The sequence below is a fragment of the Anabrus simplex genome, chromosome 8 (genome assembly GCF_040414725.1).
Source record: "Anabrus simplex isolate iqAnaSimp1 chromosome 8, ASM4041472v1, whole genome shotgun sequence".
In the NCBI taxonomy this organism is placed as follows: Eukaryota; Metazoa; Arthropoda; class Insecta; order Orthoptera; family Tettigoniidae; genus Anabrus; species Anabrus simplex.
In genome coordinates, this window is record NC_090272.1 from 76,793,951 (window position 1) to 76,808,415 (window position 14,465).

The 14,465-nt window shown below is 37.0% G+C and overlaps 1 protein-coding gene across 1 annotated transcript in view; it reads left to right on the forward strand.

Moving 5' to 3' along the window:
• The window catches only part of LOC136879303 (acylcarnitine hydrolase), a 221,895-nt gene extending 213,731 nt beyond the window's left edge, over nucleotides 1-8,164 (forward strand). Inside the window, exon 17 of the mRNA XM_068229051.1 lies at nucleotides 7,768-8,164. Within this exon, the coding sequence (XP_068085152.1) occupies nucleotides 7,768-7,898 (131 nt within the window). The 3' untranslated portion in view covers nucleotides 7,899-8,164. The remainder of the gene's footprint in view (nucleotides 1-7,767) is intronic.
• The last annotated feature ends 6,301 nt before the right edge of the window (nucleotides 8,165-14,465 follow it).

Sequence of the window (14,465 nt, forward strand, 5' to 3'; positions counted from 1 at the left end):
CTGGCTGCTTGCTCGCCAATGTCAAATGTTCCGGTTTACTTTAGGCCTACTGTTCGGCACAGTAAACCGAATCTCTCTTGGGCGTCGATGGTTAAGTTTTAAGGAATTTTGCTGGGTAAACACCAAATGTGTCAACATAGGTTTTTACATGCCGAAATCGTACGACATGGAGTGCCGAATGGACTTTCCTCCACACTTCAAAATTCCGACTACGTCTGCCGGATTTGGGATCCGGAGGCCAACACTCTACCACTGATCCACAAAGGAGGTAGTGCTCATGAAAACTGTTTAAAAATGAGTTTTAACCACATACCAGCCCTCCTGCCAATTTTGTATCCCTAGCAATACTGGGAATCGAACCAGGACGTCCGAAGACAGCCGCTTATTGCACCACCCATTACACTTCAGAGGTAGAAGACACTTTACTAAACAAGAGACTGTTTCACGCACAAAAATCAAGATACGGATTGGTTCAGAAAATATCAAGTGTTAATGCTGGGGTGTACCCCGCAAAACACTCAGAACAACAATTACAATAAATTAAATTCCCAGCTCCGGAAATGACTGATTCTTTATTGCACATTAATCTTACATCGCTCCGCATAGCACCTTCGACCGTCTCAATTCTGAAGTCTCATCAGACCGCCAACGAAGTCAAAACAATAGCAAGCATTCTGTATAACCATGCACAATGTTCAGAACCGGTGACTAAATGCTTCAAAGCTTGTATCAGGACTTCAGTGGCGAAGCGTGCTAGTATCCACTGTTACCACAGGTAACAGTTTGAAAATATAAAAATCGATTATTCTTTAATTTTAATATTTTTGTTTCTTCGCCTGGACGTGTCGCGAGAACTCTATCGCAGCAGTTTGCCACGGTCAAAGCTGAGCGAGAAGCTGTTACCACTCGATGCAGTGGTTACGCTTTGAATCTCTTATAACAGCTAGGCGAGTATTACTGCGCCTCCGCCAAGCAAGGCTTCTTCCCCTCGACACTGAGATATACTGTATTCTACTACGTTCTCCGGTCGTGTTACCACATTGGAAAGTGGAAACAAAAGCTTATAACGTCGGTGCTAGCTGTTCTGTCCGTTCGTTCCGCCGCGCTCAACAGTGCATTGTTATATTATTGTGTTATTGCTTTCTATTATACATTGTTATATTATTGTGTTATTGCTTTCTATTATAATACGATGTGACTTCTCTTGTTAAAGTGTGAATTTATTATGTTAGGTAAGGATAGCCTATAGGACTGCACAACGCATTAAACATTGAAATGAGTGCTGTCGCTTCCACCTCGAAAATAAGTGTGTTGGCGGGCCTGGAATCATCATGTATAATAGAAGAGTTAAAAAAACACGCCATTTTCGTTAAGAAATTTTAGAAAAGAAAAACATAATTGAAAAAAAGGTAGACCCACGCCTTCTCTTAAAAATGTATTCAAGGAATCGAAAAGAACAGTATGATATTTTCATGACTCGTGGTACATACTGTAAATCTGGACTGGTTATGTGGTTGTGCAAAAATGAATAAACTGTACTGATGGCCATGTATTCTATTTTCTTCAGAAAATAATACTTGGAATAAAGACTGTGTGAACAATTTAGATAGTTTCAGAGTTTTAAAGAGACGCCATGAGGTGTCTCAAGCACACATCAACGCTGTTGCAGATATGATCCAGTTCGGAAGGTCCAGAATAGAGTTCTGTTTGAGCACAGCTTACAGAAATAAATTTGACGAGCATAATAAGCTAATAAAAAATAACATATACATTGTCAGCACATTGATAGATACTGTATGTTTTGCTTCAAAGCAAGGATTACCTTTCAAGGGCCATCGAGAAACTGAAGAATCCGATAACAGAGGTAATTACAGGGACTTACTAGCACTAATTTCTAAGAAAGATGACGTATTTCGGCACCACTTAGAAACATCTACAGTTTTCTCAGGACTTTCATCTGATATACAAAATGATATTATTGAAGCCATAGCTACTTTTATGACCAGCGAAATTAAAGACGAGGTTAAGAAAGTAAACTTTATTTCCGTTATTTTGGATGAAAGTACAGACGTTTCTAACAGAGCGGAACTCTCGACTGTATTTAGATATGCTAGTCCCGAAGGCGAAATTCAAGAGAGATTTTTGAGATTCATTGATGTAAGCGGTGACCGTTCTGCTGTTTTTCTCTCTAAACATCTCTTTGGAGTGTTACAAGAATTTCAGTGTGGTGAAAAGTTAGTAGCAGAAACATTTGATAGCGCAGCAGTGACGACAGGACAGCACAGTGGGTTGCAGAAGTTAGAGAGGGATAAATATGACCAGACTATATTTGTTCACTGCTATGGTCATAGGCTCAACTTGGTATTGCAGCAATCTGTTAATCACATCAGGGAATGCAAAGTATTTTTTTAGACCTTGTCCGGGTTAGCAGGTTTGTTCTTCATCACCCCCTAAAAGGGCCGCTGCTCTTGACAAAGTAATACAGAGACGATTAGCAACAGTAGCGCCTACCCGATGGATATATGCTGGTAGGCTCGTTGAAGTTGTGTCCTCTCTCTATACAGATCTTGAATTCTTCAGAGAAATGAAAGATAACGCGGACGAATGGGACAGTGGAACGATCAAGCTAAGGGTTACTATGTTACCCTGCAAGACTTTGATTTCTATTTCCCATTAAATTTATTTGATGAAGTGCTTCCTCAATCTGATTTTCTGTATCAGATCCTTCAGAAGAAAATATGTGATATTGCCTTCTACTCCAAAGGGATCCAGCAATTTAAAGCGTTTTTGCAGACAACCAGAAATAATTTTGAAACTATGTGGCCAAAGTTGCAAGACAATGAAGGGAAGCAAGATTATCCTCCAAAGCCCCAGAGAATTGACTTTATAGGAACTAAGAAAACATCGTATCTCCGATTGTATTTGGAAATAATTGACATCATAACCGTGCAATTATCAGACAGATTTTCTGATATTAACAAGCTGGAGTTCCTTCAGTTAATTGATATTCACCAGCTAAACAATTTCGCGAAGGAGTTCCCGGAGTGCCCATCAGTCGTTAGTGAAGACTTATGGACGAAATTTTGACTGCAACAAACTTAAAAGTGAACTGTCTGTCCTCTACACGACACCGGACCTTGTGAAAAATAATGCATATGACCTCTACCAATATTTGCACACCAGTAGTCTTAAAAAAGCATATCCTGAAGCAACGAAATTGACTGACCTCATTCTCACTATCCCGGCAACTAGCGCTTCCGCTGAAAGAAGCTTCTCGGCCTCAAAAAGGATACATACCTTCCAAAGAAATTCACAAGTACAGGACAGGCTCTCTGCACTTTCTTTGACTACGATTGAGAAGAAATTTCTGAGTGACTTAATGAAGAGGGCTAATTTCTACGATGCTGTGATAGATATTTTTTATGCCACAACATGCCGTCGTATCGACTTGGAGTACAAATAGGAAATACTGAAATAAGCCTTGAAGCTCCGATAGAAATTAATTTTAAACTTTATGAGTGCATGAGTAGCCTGTTATACGTTTTTCATGATGTGAACTATTTTCAATTAGTGCTTTATTGGTTATGCTGAATTTCTTGGATGAAGAATATCATTTGTTTTATCGTGAAATTTCCGCTGAGGCCACGGCCGAAGTCTTTCCTATCCCATCGTCGCCATAAGACCTATCTGTATCGGTCCGACGTAAAACAAATTGTTGTTAGTTTCTATAATGTTGATGCTCACTAGTGTTCAACATATTATGTGCCAATTCATCATATTCAAATGATGTTATTTTATACAAAAGTAATATCAATTGCTAAGTCTCTTATGAAATGACATCTGCACTGCTCATAAAAATGCTGCGGTGCGAGCGACAATATACTCTCAGAAGGAGTGTGGTAACATTTTTCAAAACGTCATGCGTCGCCACTGCAGTACTTACATATATTACATAACACAAAGCACATAAACATAAATTCTATACCCTCTTTTCGTGTAAATGTTCAAGTAAAATATAAAAGAAACAAGCGCCTAGAAATCCTATAAGTACTCGTATAATGTAAGTACACGGCAATACATACCGGTACTCCGGATGAATGATTTGGACAGTTCGGCAATTCGAAACTTCAGTCTACCAAATGAGCAGCCCGACGGTCTGCAGATCACAAATAGCCTCAGGGCCAGTGGCGACGCGTGACGTTTTGAAAAGTGTTACCACACTCCTCCTCGTCGCTCGGACTGCAGCTTTAATACAGATGCCATTTCATAACAGTAGTAGGCTTAATAATTTACATTGTTTTTGTAGAACATAACTTGAAAATGATGAAAGGCATACAATATATTGAGCATCAACATCATAGAAACTAGCAGTCTCGATCTTGCACTAATTAAAAATGGTTCACATCATGGAAAACATGTCAGGCTACTGATGCACTCATAATCATACGGGTTAAAATGAATTTCTAACTGAGCTTTAAGGCTTACCTCAGTATTTACTAAATTATACTTCAGGTCGATAAGACGGCATCTAAAATGTCTTCACAGCATCGTATAAATTAAGATTTTTTTTAGGGTCTGTCCTGTATTTGTGAATTTCTTTCGAAGGTGTGTATCCTTTTTAAGGCTGAGTGAGAGCTTCTTTCAACGGAAGTGCTAGTTGCTAGGATGGTGAAAATGAGGTCAGTCAATGTTGTTGCGTCTGGATATGCTATATTAATACCACTGATGTGCAAAGTTTGGTAGAGGCCATATCCGCTATTTTTCACAAGGTTTTATTTCATGTAGAGGACAGAAATTTCACTTTTAAGTTTTATGCAGTCATAATTTCGTCCATAGGTCTTCACTAACGACTGATAGGCACTGTTCGGGAACTTCCGCGAATTTTTTTAACTGGTTAATATCAAATAACTGAAGGAAATTCAGGCTGTTAATATCAGAAAATCTGTCTGATAATTGCACGGTTATGATGTCAATTATTTCCAAATACAATCGGAGATACGATGTTTTCTTAGTTCCTATAAAGTCAATTCTCTGGGGCTTTGGAGGGTAATCTTGCTTCCCTTCATTGTCTTGCAACTTTGGCCACATAGTTTCAAAATTATTTCTGGTTGTCTGCAAAAACGCTTTAAATTGCTGGCTCCCTTTGGAGCAGAAGGCAATATCACATATTTTCTTCTGAAGGATCTGATACAGAACATCAGATTGAGGAAGCACTTCATCAAATAAATTTAATAGGAAATAGAAATCAAAGTATTGCAGAGTAACAAAGTAACACTTAGCTTGAAAGTTCGTCCCACCGTCCCATTCATCAGCGTTGTCTTTCATTTCTCTGAAGAATTCAAGGAGATTTGTATAGATAGAGGACACAGCTTCAACCAGCCTCCAGCTTATATCCATCGGGTAGGTGTTACCGTTGGTAACCATCTTTGTATTGCTTTATCAAGGGCAGCGGCCCATTTAAAGGATGACAAAAGAAAACCCTGCTAACCCTGATAAGGTCTCAAAAAATACTTTGCATTCTTTGATGAGGTTAACCGATTGCTGTAATACCAATTTGAGCCTATGACCACAGCAGTGAACAAATATAGTCTGACCCTATTTATCCATGCCTAGCTTCTGCAACTCACTGTGCTATCTGCGATCACTGCTGCGCCATCAAATGTCTGTGCGAGAGAGAGTTTTTTGTGCTCTTTTATAAACGTCTGCACTTTCATCCGAAATTATGAAAATAAAGTTTACTTTCTTAACCCCATCTTTAATTTTGTTGGTCATACAAGTAGCTATGCCTTCAATATTTTGAATGTCAGATAAAAGTCCTGAGAAAACTGTACGTGGTTCTAAGTGGTGCTGAAATGTGTGAACTTTCTTAGGAATTAACGCTAGTAACTCCTTGCAATTACCTCCGTAAACAAATTCTTCAGTTTCTCAATGACCCCTGAAAGGTAATCCTTACTTTGAAAGAAAAAACACAGTATGTTGTGAAGTGCTGATAATATAAGTTATTTTTTTACTAGTTCATTATGCTCACCAATTTTCTTTCTGTAAGCTGTACTGTATTCTGGACCTTCTGAACTGAATCACATCGGAAACAGCGTTGATATGTGCTTGAGACACCTTATGGCATCTTGTTAAAACTCTGAAACTACATAAATTCTCCATACCATCTTTCTTTGCATGCATTCTTTCCTGAGGAAACTGGAACACACGGCAAACAATACAGTTTATTCACTTTTGTACAACCACATATCCAATGCAGATCCCTCTGTACCACGAGTCATGAAAATATCGTGCTCTTCTTTTCGATTCCTTGACTAAATTTTAAGAAAAGGCGTGGGTCTATCTTTTTCATTTATGTTTTTTCTTTTCTTTAAAGGTTCTTAACGAAATTCGTGTGTTCATTAAACTTTCTATTATACATGAGCATTCTACGTCCACCAACTCACTTATTTTTGAGATGGAAGTGACAGCTCTCATTTTAATGTTTTATAGGTTGTGCAGTACTAATGTATATGCTATATTTACCTAAGGCAAATTAAATATAAATTCGCCATTTAACAAGAAAAGTTCTATTAGAATTGAAAACAATAATTAACACAAATTATAACTATGTACTGTTGAGCGCAACGGAAAGAATGGACAAAACTGATTAGCAGCAACGTTTTAAGAATTTGTTACCACTTTGCATTGTGGTAACATGACTAGAGAATGTAGCAGGATACATCTGTGTCAGTGGGAGAGAGGCTTTGCTTGGCGCAGCAATACTCGCCTAGCTGTTACAAGAGATTCAGCATGTATCCACTGCCTGGAGTTGGTAACAATCTCTCTCTCACAGCTTTGACGGTGGCTATCTACTGCAATAGAGTTCTCACAATATGTCCTGGCAAAGGAAAAAATCCTATATTTTACAATGTGATGAATGGTGGAACATCCCTCAAACTCTTATTATATTAGTTATATGTCAACATGGAAATGAAAATCATAACCCATGAAAAAATCCTGTATATTAAATATTAATATTAAATAATACTGGATTTTTATATTTTCAGACTGTTACCAATGGTAACTGCTCAGGGAAGAGCACAATCACTGTACACCTCCCTTCCGCATCCTTCAGAACTAAGGCAGCGTGTTTTTTGACATTTAGCAGAATAAACGTTATCATATTTCCAGATGAAGTTATTTCATGCAATAATCGCCAACGATAGATATACCAACCACCAAGCTTCGGGCGTCACCTGTGCTGGTAGTAACTGGGACATCGCACAGATCGTGGCATGGGAGAACAAATGAGACGAACTTCTCAAGATCCGTAACATCAGTCTTGAACGACATAATTGCTCATTCCTAGCGAACATAGCAAATGGAGTGTTTCAATAGGAAATTGCCTACGTTGACACAGCATACATTTCCAGTACAGCTCAACTTGAATACCATACTGAGTTTCGTAAAATAATGCTCAAAAGTTCACATAGTATGTTCTAGTAATAGGCTGACATATGAGCCTATTTTCTACTTTTGTATGCTTAATCTGATGTCAAAAAAGGAAATAGGCTATACAAGAAAAATTCAAAAGGGATTATTTGACCGAGACATTGGTTTGATTTTTTCTTCTTTCTTTTTTTTTTTTGGTCTTCTTTGGTTAACATGGAAAGCTAATTTCTCTATTTAAGGTTCAGTTTCAATTGACTCTACATTAGTAACCTATTAATATTGTTCTTGTCTTGTGTTTCTGTAACTATATCCTACATGCAACTATTTCTTTTACAGATTCCAGCCAACCATTCCGCAGTGCAATGTATACACTGATTGGTTTCGTGGCCATTCTACTCATCCTGCTGATTGTCTGCTTGGTGTTACTCAAGAAGCGCACCAAAGAACGGGAGCGAGATCTCTTCTGACGATTGAGGGGCAGAATAGGGAAGAAAAAAGAGACAGACAATGAGGCAATGCCACCACATGCTTGGCGATACAACTTGACAACCAATCACTTGTAACTATCGTATCCTGGCATTCTGATGATACACAGATTGATAACCTAGTCAGTACACTACAACTACTCAGTTGTTATGTGGATTACAAAATATCGAATAGATGTTAAGTTCACTCAATTTTATATAATATTTAGAATTATCAATAACATAATTCAAATAAAAATACAGCTGTATCTACTCCCCTAATCTGTTATAGGAGTTGTATCAGGGAAGCACTAGCTAATGAATTTAAATTCTTCAGTGCAGAGTGGTGATAGGAATTAAGAATACTTCAGTACTTGATCTAGTTCTAATTCACTGTTATAAGTAACCAGTTGAAAAAAAGTATGTTCCAAGTTCTATCAAATATTTGCTTAATGGATGTGCATTCTATCAGAATTCCTTCAGCTTCACATTTAAAACAGAGCTTTATCGAGATACCTTTTTATGCGAGATGTTGTGTTCCCAAAATTAATTTTGCAACCTCCACGTTCATATAGGCCACACTTCGACAGAGTGACGTACAAAATATTTCTAAATATCTCTCATGTTTCTATGGCCTTTCCTCTTCCTCTGCAAATCTGTGCTATAATCATAAACACGAGGATAACTGACACATTTATAAAGCAACTTACTAGTGTCAGGAAAAATTACCACACCTACCATTACAAAATAATAGAGACAAGTAGTATGAAATTGAAGATATAGCATAAATATTAAGATTCACAAAGAGTTAAACCAGCTGTCATCAGTATTATAAGTGCTACAAAACATTACGCTCAGCCAATAAGCTCTCCATTACCACAATGGTTGGGCTGAGTGGTCCAGGACTTGGGAAGTGTATAAAACAGGCTCAAATCCTGTTGAAGCTACATAATTTTGAATAATTTCTTGGTTTTTGTGCAGTCAACAGCTGGTTTCAAGACAGTGGCATTTATGATCATGTTACAAGAAAGTTCTCTCTCTTACTTGAATGTAAGAATGACCAGCATATAATAGATATTTATGTACGTACTTACTCAGTCTGAAAGCTGGCTGGATCCCAACAGTTCAATTATCAAATGCCATAGAATGCCCAAGCATCATTGAAGATGTGTTTCTGAGCAAAATAGCAACCAATGCTAACATTTCTGTTATATTACGATGATGAATGTGAGCCTGAAGTAGTGCTGCAACTTGTCACTATATTTTATAATGACATTTATTTGTCAAACATGTAGTAAGTTCACATTAAGTTTTATACATTACTCAGCTCACGATCATATCTAGAAACCATCAGATTCAGTGATATGTAACCCATGGGACGATGTTTTAATAAGCTTTCCCATAGAGTGCAATCCTCTTTCATTTACTGAACATTAAATCTCGTAGGGTGTTAGCGAATGAAGAAAAGGGCAGGGCCAGTTTTTTTGTCAAAAGTATTACAGTTGCATTTATTTAAGATTAATTACAGTGAAGACTGATTTCCTTTGTTCAACATACATACATACATACATACATACATACATTATCATTATAGACTGTTATGCCTTTTAGCGTTCAGTCTGCAAGCCTCTGTGAATGTACCAAATGTCGCCACAATCCTCTATTTGCAACTAGTGCTGTGGGCTCATTTAGTTCTATACCTCTTATCTTTAAATCATTAGAAACTGAGTCTAACCATTGTCGTCTTGGTCTACCTCTACTTCTCTTACCCTCCATAACAGAGTCCATTATTCTACTAGGTAACCTATCCTCCTCCATTTGCTGCACATGACCCCACCACTGAAGCCGAATTATGCGTACAGCTTAATCCATCAAGTTTGTTCCTAAATTAAACTATCTCCTCATTCTGAATACCCTCCTGCCATTGTTTCCACCTGTTTGTACCAGCAGTCATTCTCGCTACTTTCATGTCTGTTACTTCTAATTTATGAATAAGATATCCCAAGTCCACCCAACTTTCGCTCCCGTAAAGCAAAGTTGGTCTGAAAACAGACCGATGTAAATATAGTTTCGTCTGGGAGCTGACTTCCTTCTTACAGAATACTGTTGACTGCAACTGCGAGCTCACTGCATTAGCTTTACTACACCTCGATTCAATCTCACTTACTAAATTACCATCCTGAGAGAACACACAACCTAAATACTTGAAATTATCAACCTGTTCTAGTTTTGTATCACCAATCTGACATTCATGTGTGTTGAATTTCTTACCCACTAACATCAATTTAGTCTTTGAAAGGCTAATTTTCATACCATACTCATTGCACCTATTTTCAAGTTCCAAGATATTACACTGCAGGCTTTCAACACAATCTGCCATTAAGACCAAGTCATCAGCATAGGCCAGACTGCTTACTACATTTCCACCTAACTGAATCCCTCCCTGCCATTTTATATCTTTCAACAGATGATCCATGTAAACTACGAACAGCAAAGGTGAAAGATTACAGCCTTGTCTAACCCCTGTAAGTACCCTGAACCAAGAACTCATTCTACCATCAATTCTCACTGAAGCCCAATTGTCAACATAAATGCCTTTGATTGGTTTTAATAATCTACCTTTAATTACATAGTCCCCCAGTGTGGCGAACATCTTTTCCCTTGGTACCCTGTCATGTGCCTACTCTAGATCTACAAAACAAACACAACTGCCTATTCCTCTTGTAGCATTTTTCAATTACCTGGCACATACTGAAAATCTGATCCTGACAGCCCCTCTGTGGTCTGAAACCACAGTGGTTTTCATCCAACTTCCTCTCAACAACTGATCACACCCTCCCTTCCAAGATGCCGGTGAATACTTTGCCTGGTACACTAATCAATGAGATACCTCGATAGTTGTTGCAATCCTTCCTGTTCCCTTGCTTATAGATAGGTAATTACTGCTTTTGTCCGATCTGAAGGTACCTTACCAACACTCCATGCTAATCTTACTACTCTATAAAGCCATTTCATCCCTGCCTTCCCACTATACTTCACCATTTCAGGTCTAATTTCATCTATTCCTGCTGCTTTATGACAGTGAGTTTATTTGCTGTTAAAAACTTGCATTTTTTCTCAGAGCTAAAAAAATAAAGACATTTTGTAGATTTTTGTGAAATCTGCCTGGATACATTTTCTTGCCAAAAAAAAGAGGACGTATGGTAACCACATACAGAGTCCTGTCTGTAAGAAAGCCAATACGCAGTCCTAACAGCATCTGAATGTATCGTACCAAAATGCTTGCTTCTGTGAAGCAGCTGGGATGTATTCGGGTATGTCCGTTGCCTGTCATCATTATAATAATAACACAGTTCGTAAAAATGTTTCGACTTATAACTTTCATTTTTTTTTGTCTGTCTGCCTCAGTGTCATCCTTAGCTTTGACAATATGAAAGTGACCCAAGGTATGAGTGATACTGGCAATGCCATTCCATATTCAACCAGTCCCTATGATTAAAAGTGTGAAAGTGTTTATCACAGGGTCAGTTGATGTACGCATTTCAGTGTGCTTGGCCGATTGATATGTAATAGCAACTTCCGATTCAGTGACGAAAGCAACAGGAACTATCTCATTCCTCTAGTATGTCTCTTGAGTGACATCTATGCTAAGTACGACAGCTGATGGATCTGTTGACGATCCAACCAGCCTACAGGCTGAGAACTCAACATACAAGTGCGCGCATACATCACAGCCAAGAGCACATAATCGAGTGCATGTTACTCACTGTTGATAAACTTAACCATAACAGGTATTTTATTTGATCCTTTATTGACTTGTCTAAATCTATTAAAGAAATGTGTATTGACAAGGTGGACCCAAATAAACTATTTTAAATAGTTTCTTTAATAGATGCATGTTACTCTGCGACAATTTATAATAATAGAGGTATACCTAAATCAGGACATACCGGTAATTGAAGAATGAAAATCATCTGTGTTATTAACCCAGAGTAGACTATATCATTATGGTTCTGTGTTTGTAAGCATTCACTTAAAAGCAGGTGCAAAAGTAAGGCACAACAAATTTCTTTTGGCAGTAACTGCTTTGGAGAGGCACTTCACCAAAGCCTGAAGTCTAGTGAACATACAAGAAATATTAAAAGAAATGGAACTAAAGTACCAGTGATGTAACCATTCAGAAGACAACATACCTCGGTCTCATATTTAGTGAAATTATGTTAGTGATCACAAGTACTGTTGGGAACTACAAGATAAAAATGTAAAACCTCAACAGTGAAAATTATTAGTGTTAAAAGCCTACAAGAATTCACAGCTCTTACAATTCATGAAGTGTATATTTGTGCCTCAATCCCTATTCTGCCTATTAAATCAAGCAGCTAAGTGCTCATAAAAGCAAGAAAGACTCAACTGTAAATTTTCAAGTGTCTATAATCATGAGGGAAATGTAAATATGTAACACAATAAATATATAATTTTATTATAATGTTTAATGAATTAATGTGGTTTTTTTTCATCAGTATGTTCATAGTATACATTGGACAGTTCTGTTTTACAATTAATACATGATATAACTGTAATATACATAATTAAAATAAAATTACAACAAACGTGAAACAATTATTAATTCTGATTATTAGAAATTATTATTTCAATAGGTTTTGTATTATATCACTGAATCAACAGAAACATATATATGTATATATTAATAAAAATCTTGTATTAGAAATATAGTTTTATTTCATGGCACTAAAGAAGTGTACTAGACATTTAACTGTATACAGTTTCAGAAGAAAAGGTGTGAAAACATAATGTTACATATTTCTCTTAAGTGATGATAGCTGCAAAGCAACGATTATTCCCTAAGTTCAAGGACTTTTAGGAACACTAAATAAAGCAGCATGTTATTAAGGTATTGCTTTAGTACCATCTTGCTACATTTAACAGCATATTGTATAAATGGATTACGAGACTCTTCGAGGAAAGCTATTTAAAAATAACAAATTTACATTAGCAAATGTACAAGGTTTTTAGCTGTCAGCAGCGAACTGATCACCTCACACTTTACATTTCTTTTGTGAAAGAACAGTTTACTTCACTTTTTTCTTATGACTTAAGAGAAATTTACAAGCAATTCCTCTTCAATCAGGTAAAAAAAATCTTCACTGATTTGTTTCCAGCAGATATTTTGATACAAGAAATGAAGTAGCAATCTAAGAAGGCACCAACACACAAAATTATGCAGTAAAAGTACCCATGCTCTTTATCCTAATTAATACATTGACATGGAAATAACACCTTAATCCAAAAATCACCACCACTAAATATTTAATACAAAAAAACATAAATCATATAAAGTCTGTTCTGAAATTTAAAATGTTCCTCTTCCCTGTATGTTATCAGAGAATGGGAACAGTAAAGCTGTGTTCATCATGCTTCACCGAACAATTCTATCACAAACTATGCACATACTATGAGCAATTACACCAATATCTCCAATAAAACAAAATTGAAAAAGAATAAGACACGTAGTGGAAGAATACGATACAGCATCTTAGGAACAACTTTGGTCTCCAGAGATCAGCAGTTGAATAAAATCAGTCATTTTGTTAATTCCAGAACTACTTCTTACACCAAGTAACATTTCTTTTGATTATTGTATGAAATTTACAATTATAGTAATAATACAAAGGGTTATTAGTTTGCTAATTAATATTCCCACATAAAGGAGCTGCTGGCAAATTAACAACAATGCTATGTCTGAATGCTGGTTTGCGTGTGTCAAGTAGCCATTCAAGTTATTCGAAAAAGGAAAGGAAATCAAGTGAACAACTTACATCAGAATGCAATGTAGGTAATGTACTGCGCAAAATGTTGCTAGGATTATGTGTAATGAACCTAATGAGTTTGAGAATATGACTATTTAAGAAGAAAGCAAATACTTTGGATTACAGAGTGCTTACCACAAAGGGATACATGTAAAACTTCAGCTTCACTTCTTTCTGAGGGAATACATGGCTTGCTTGAGATTGACGCCCGTAAATTTTTACCATTAATTGGGAATTATTACAACACACATACAGCAATAACCTTTCATGGGTGATGCTGTATCAGCTAGCAATTTCAAATTTTGTGCCAGAGATGCGTTTATATGAGGCAATTGTGGCATCATGCCTGAATTCCAGTAAGGATTAACATAGTGCGGGAAATTTACTTGGAAAGTAAGTTGAGCATCTTTCTACTCACACTACTGGCCTGGCTACTGCATCAAGTACTTGATTGGCTGTTTATACTATTCATACCCCTACCTCCAATTACTTGTCCAAGTAACTTGAAAGGCTATTTAACTCATGTAAACCAGCCATAATATTGCTTCAACTACCATCAGTCTTTTAAAGAGGCTACGAAGTGAATTTGCTCTGAAACAGGATTATGAAACTTATTAGAAAATCTACTAACACAAGTCTCTCACATAATATTATGAATACCTCTTATATGCCAAAATTCTGTGCAGAGATTTGATCCTGCAATTTGACGATAGGAGCCAGTTGTACCTGTTGTGATCAGCAC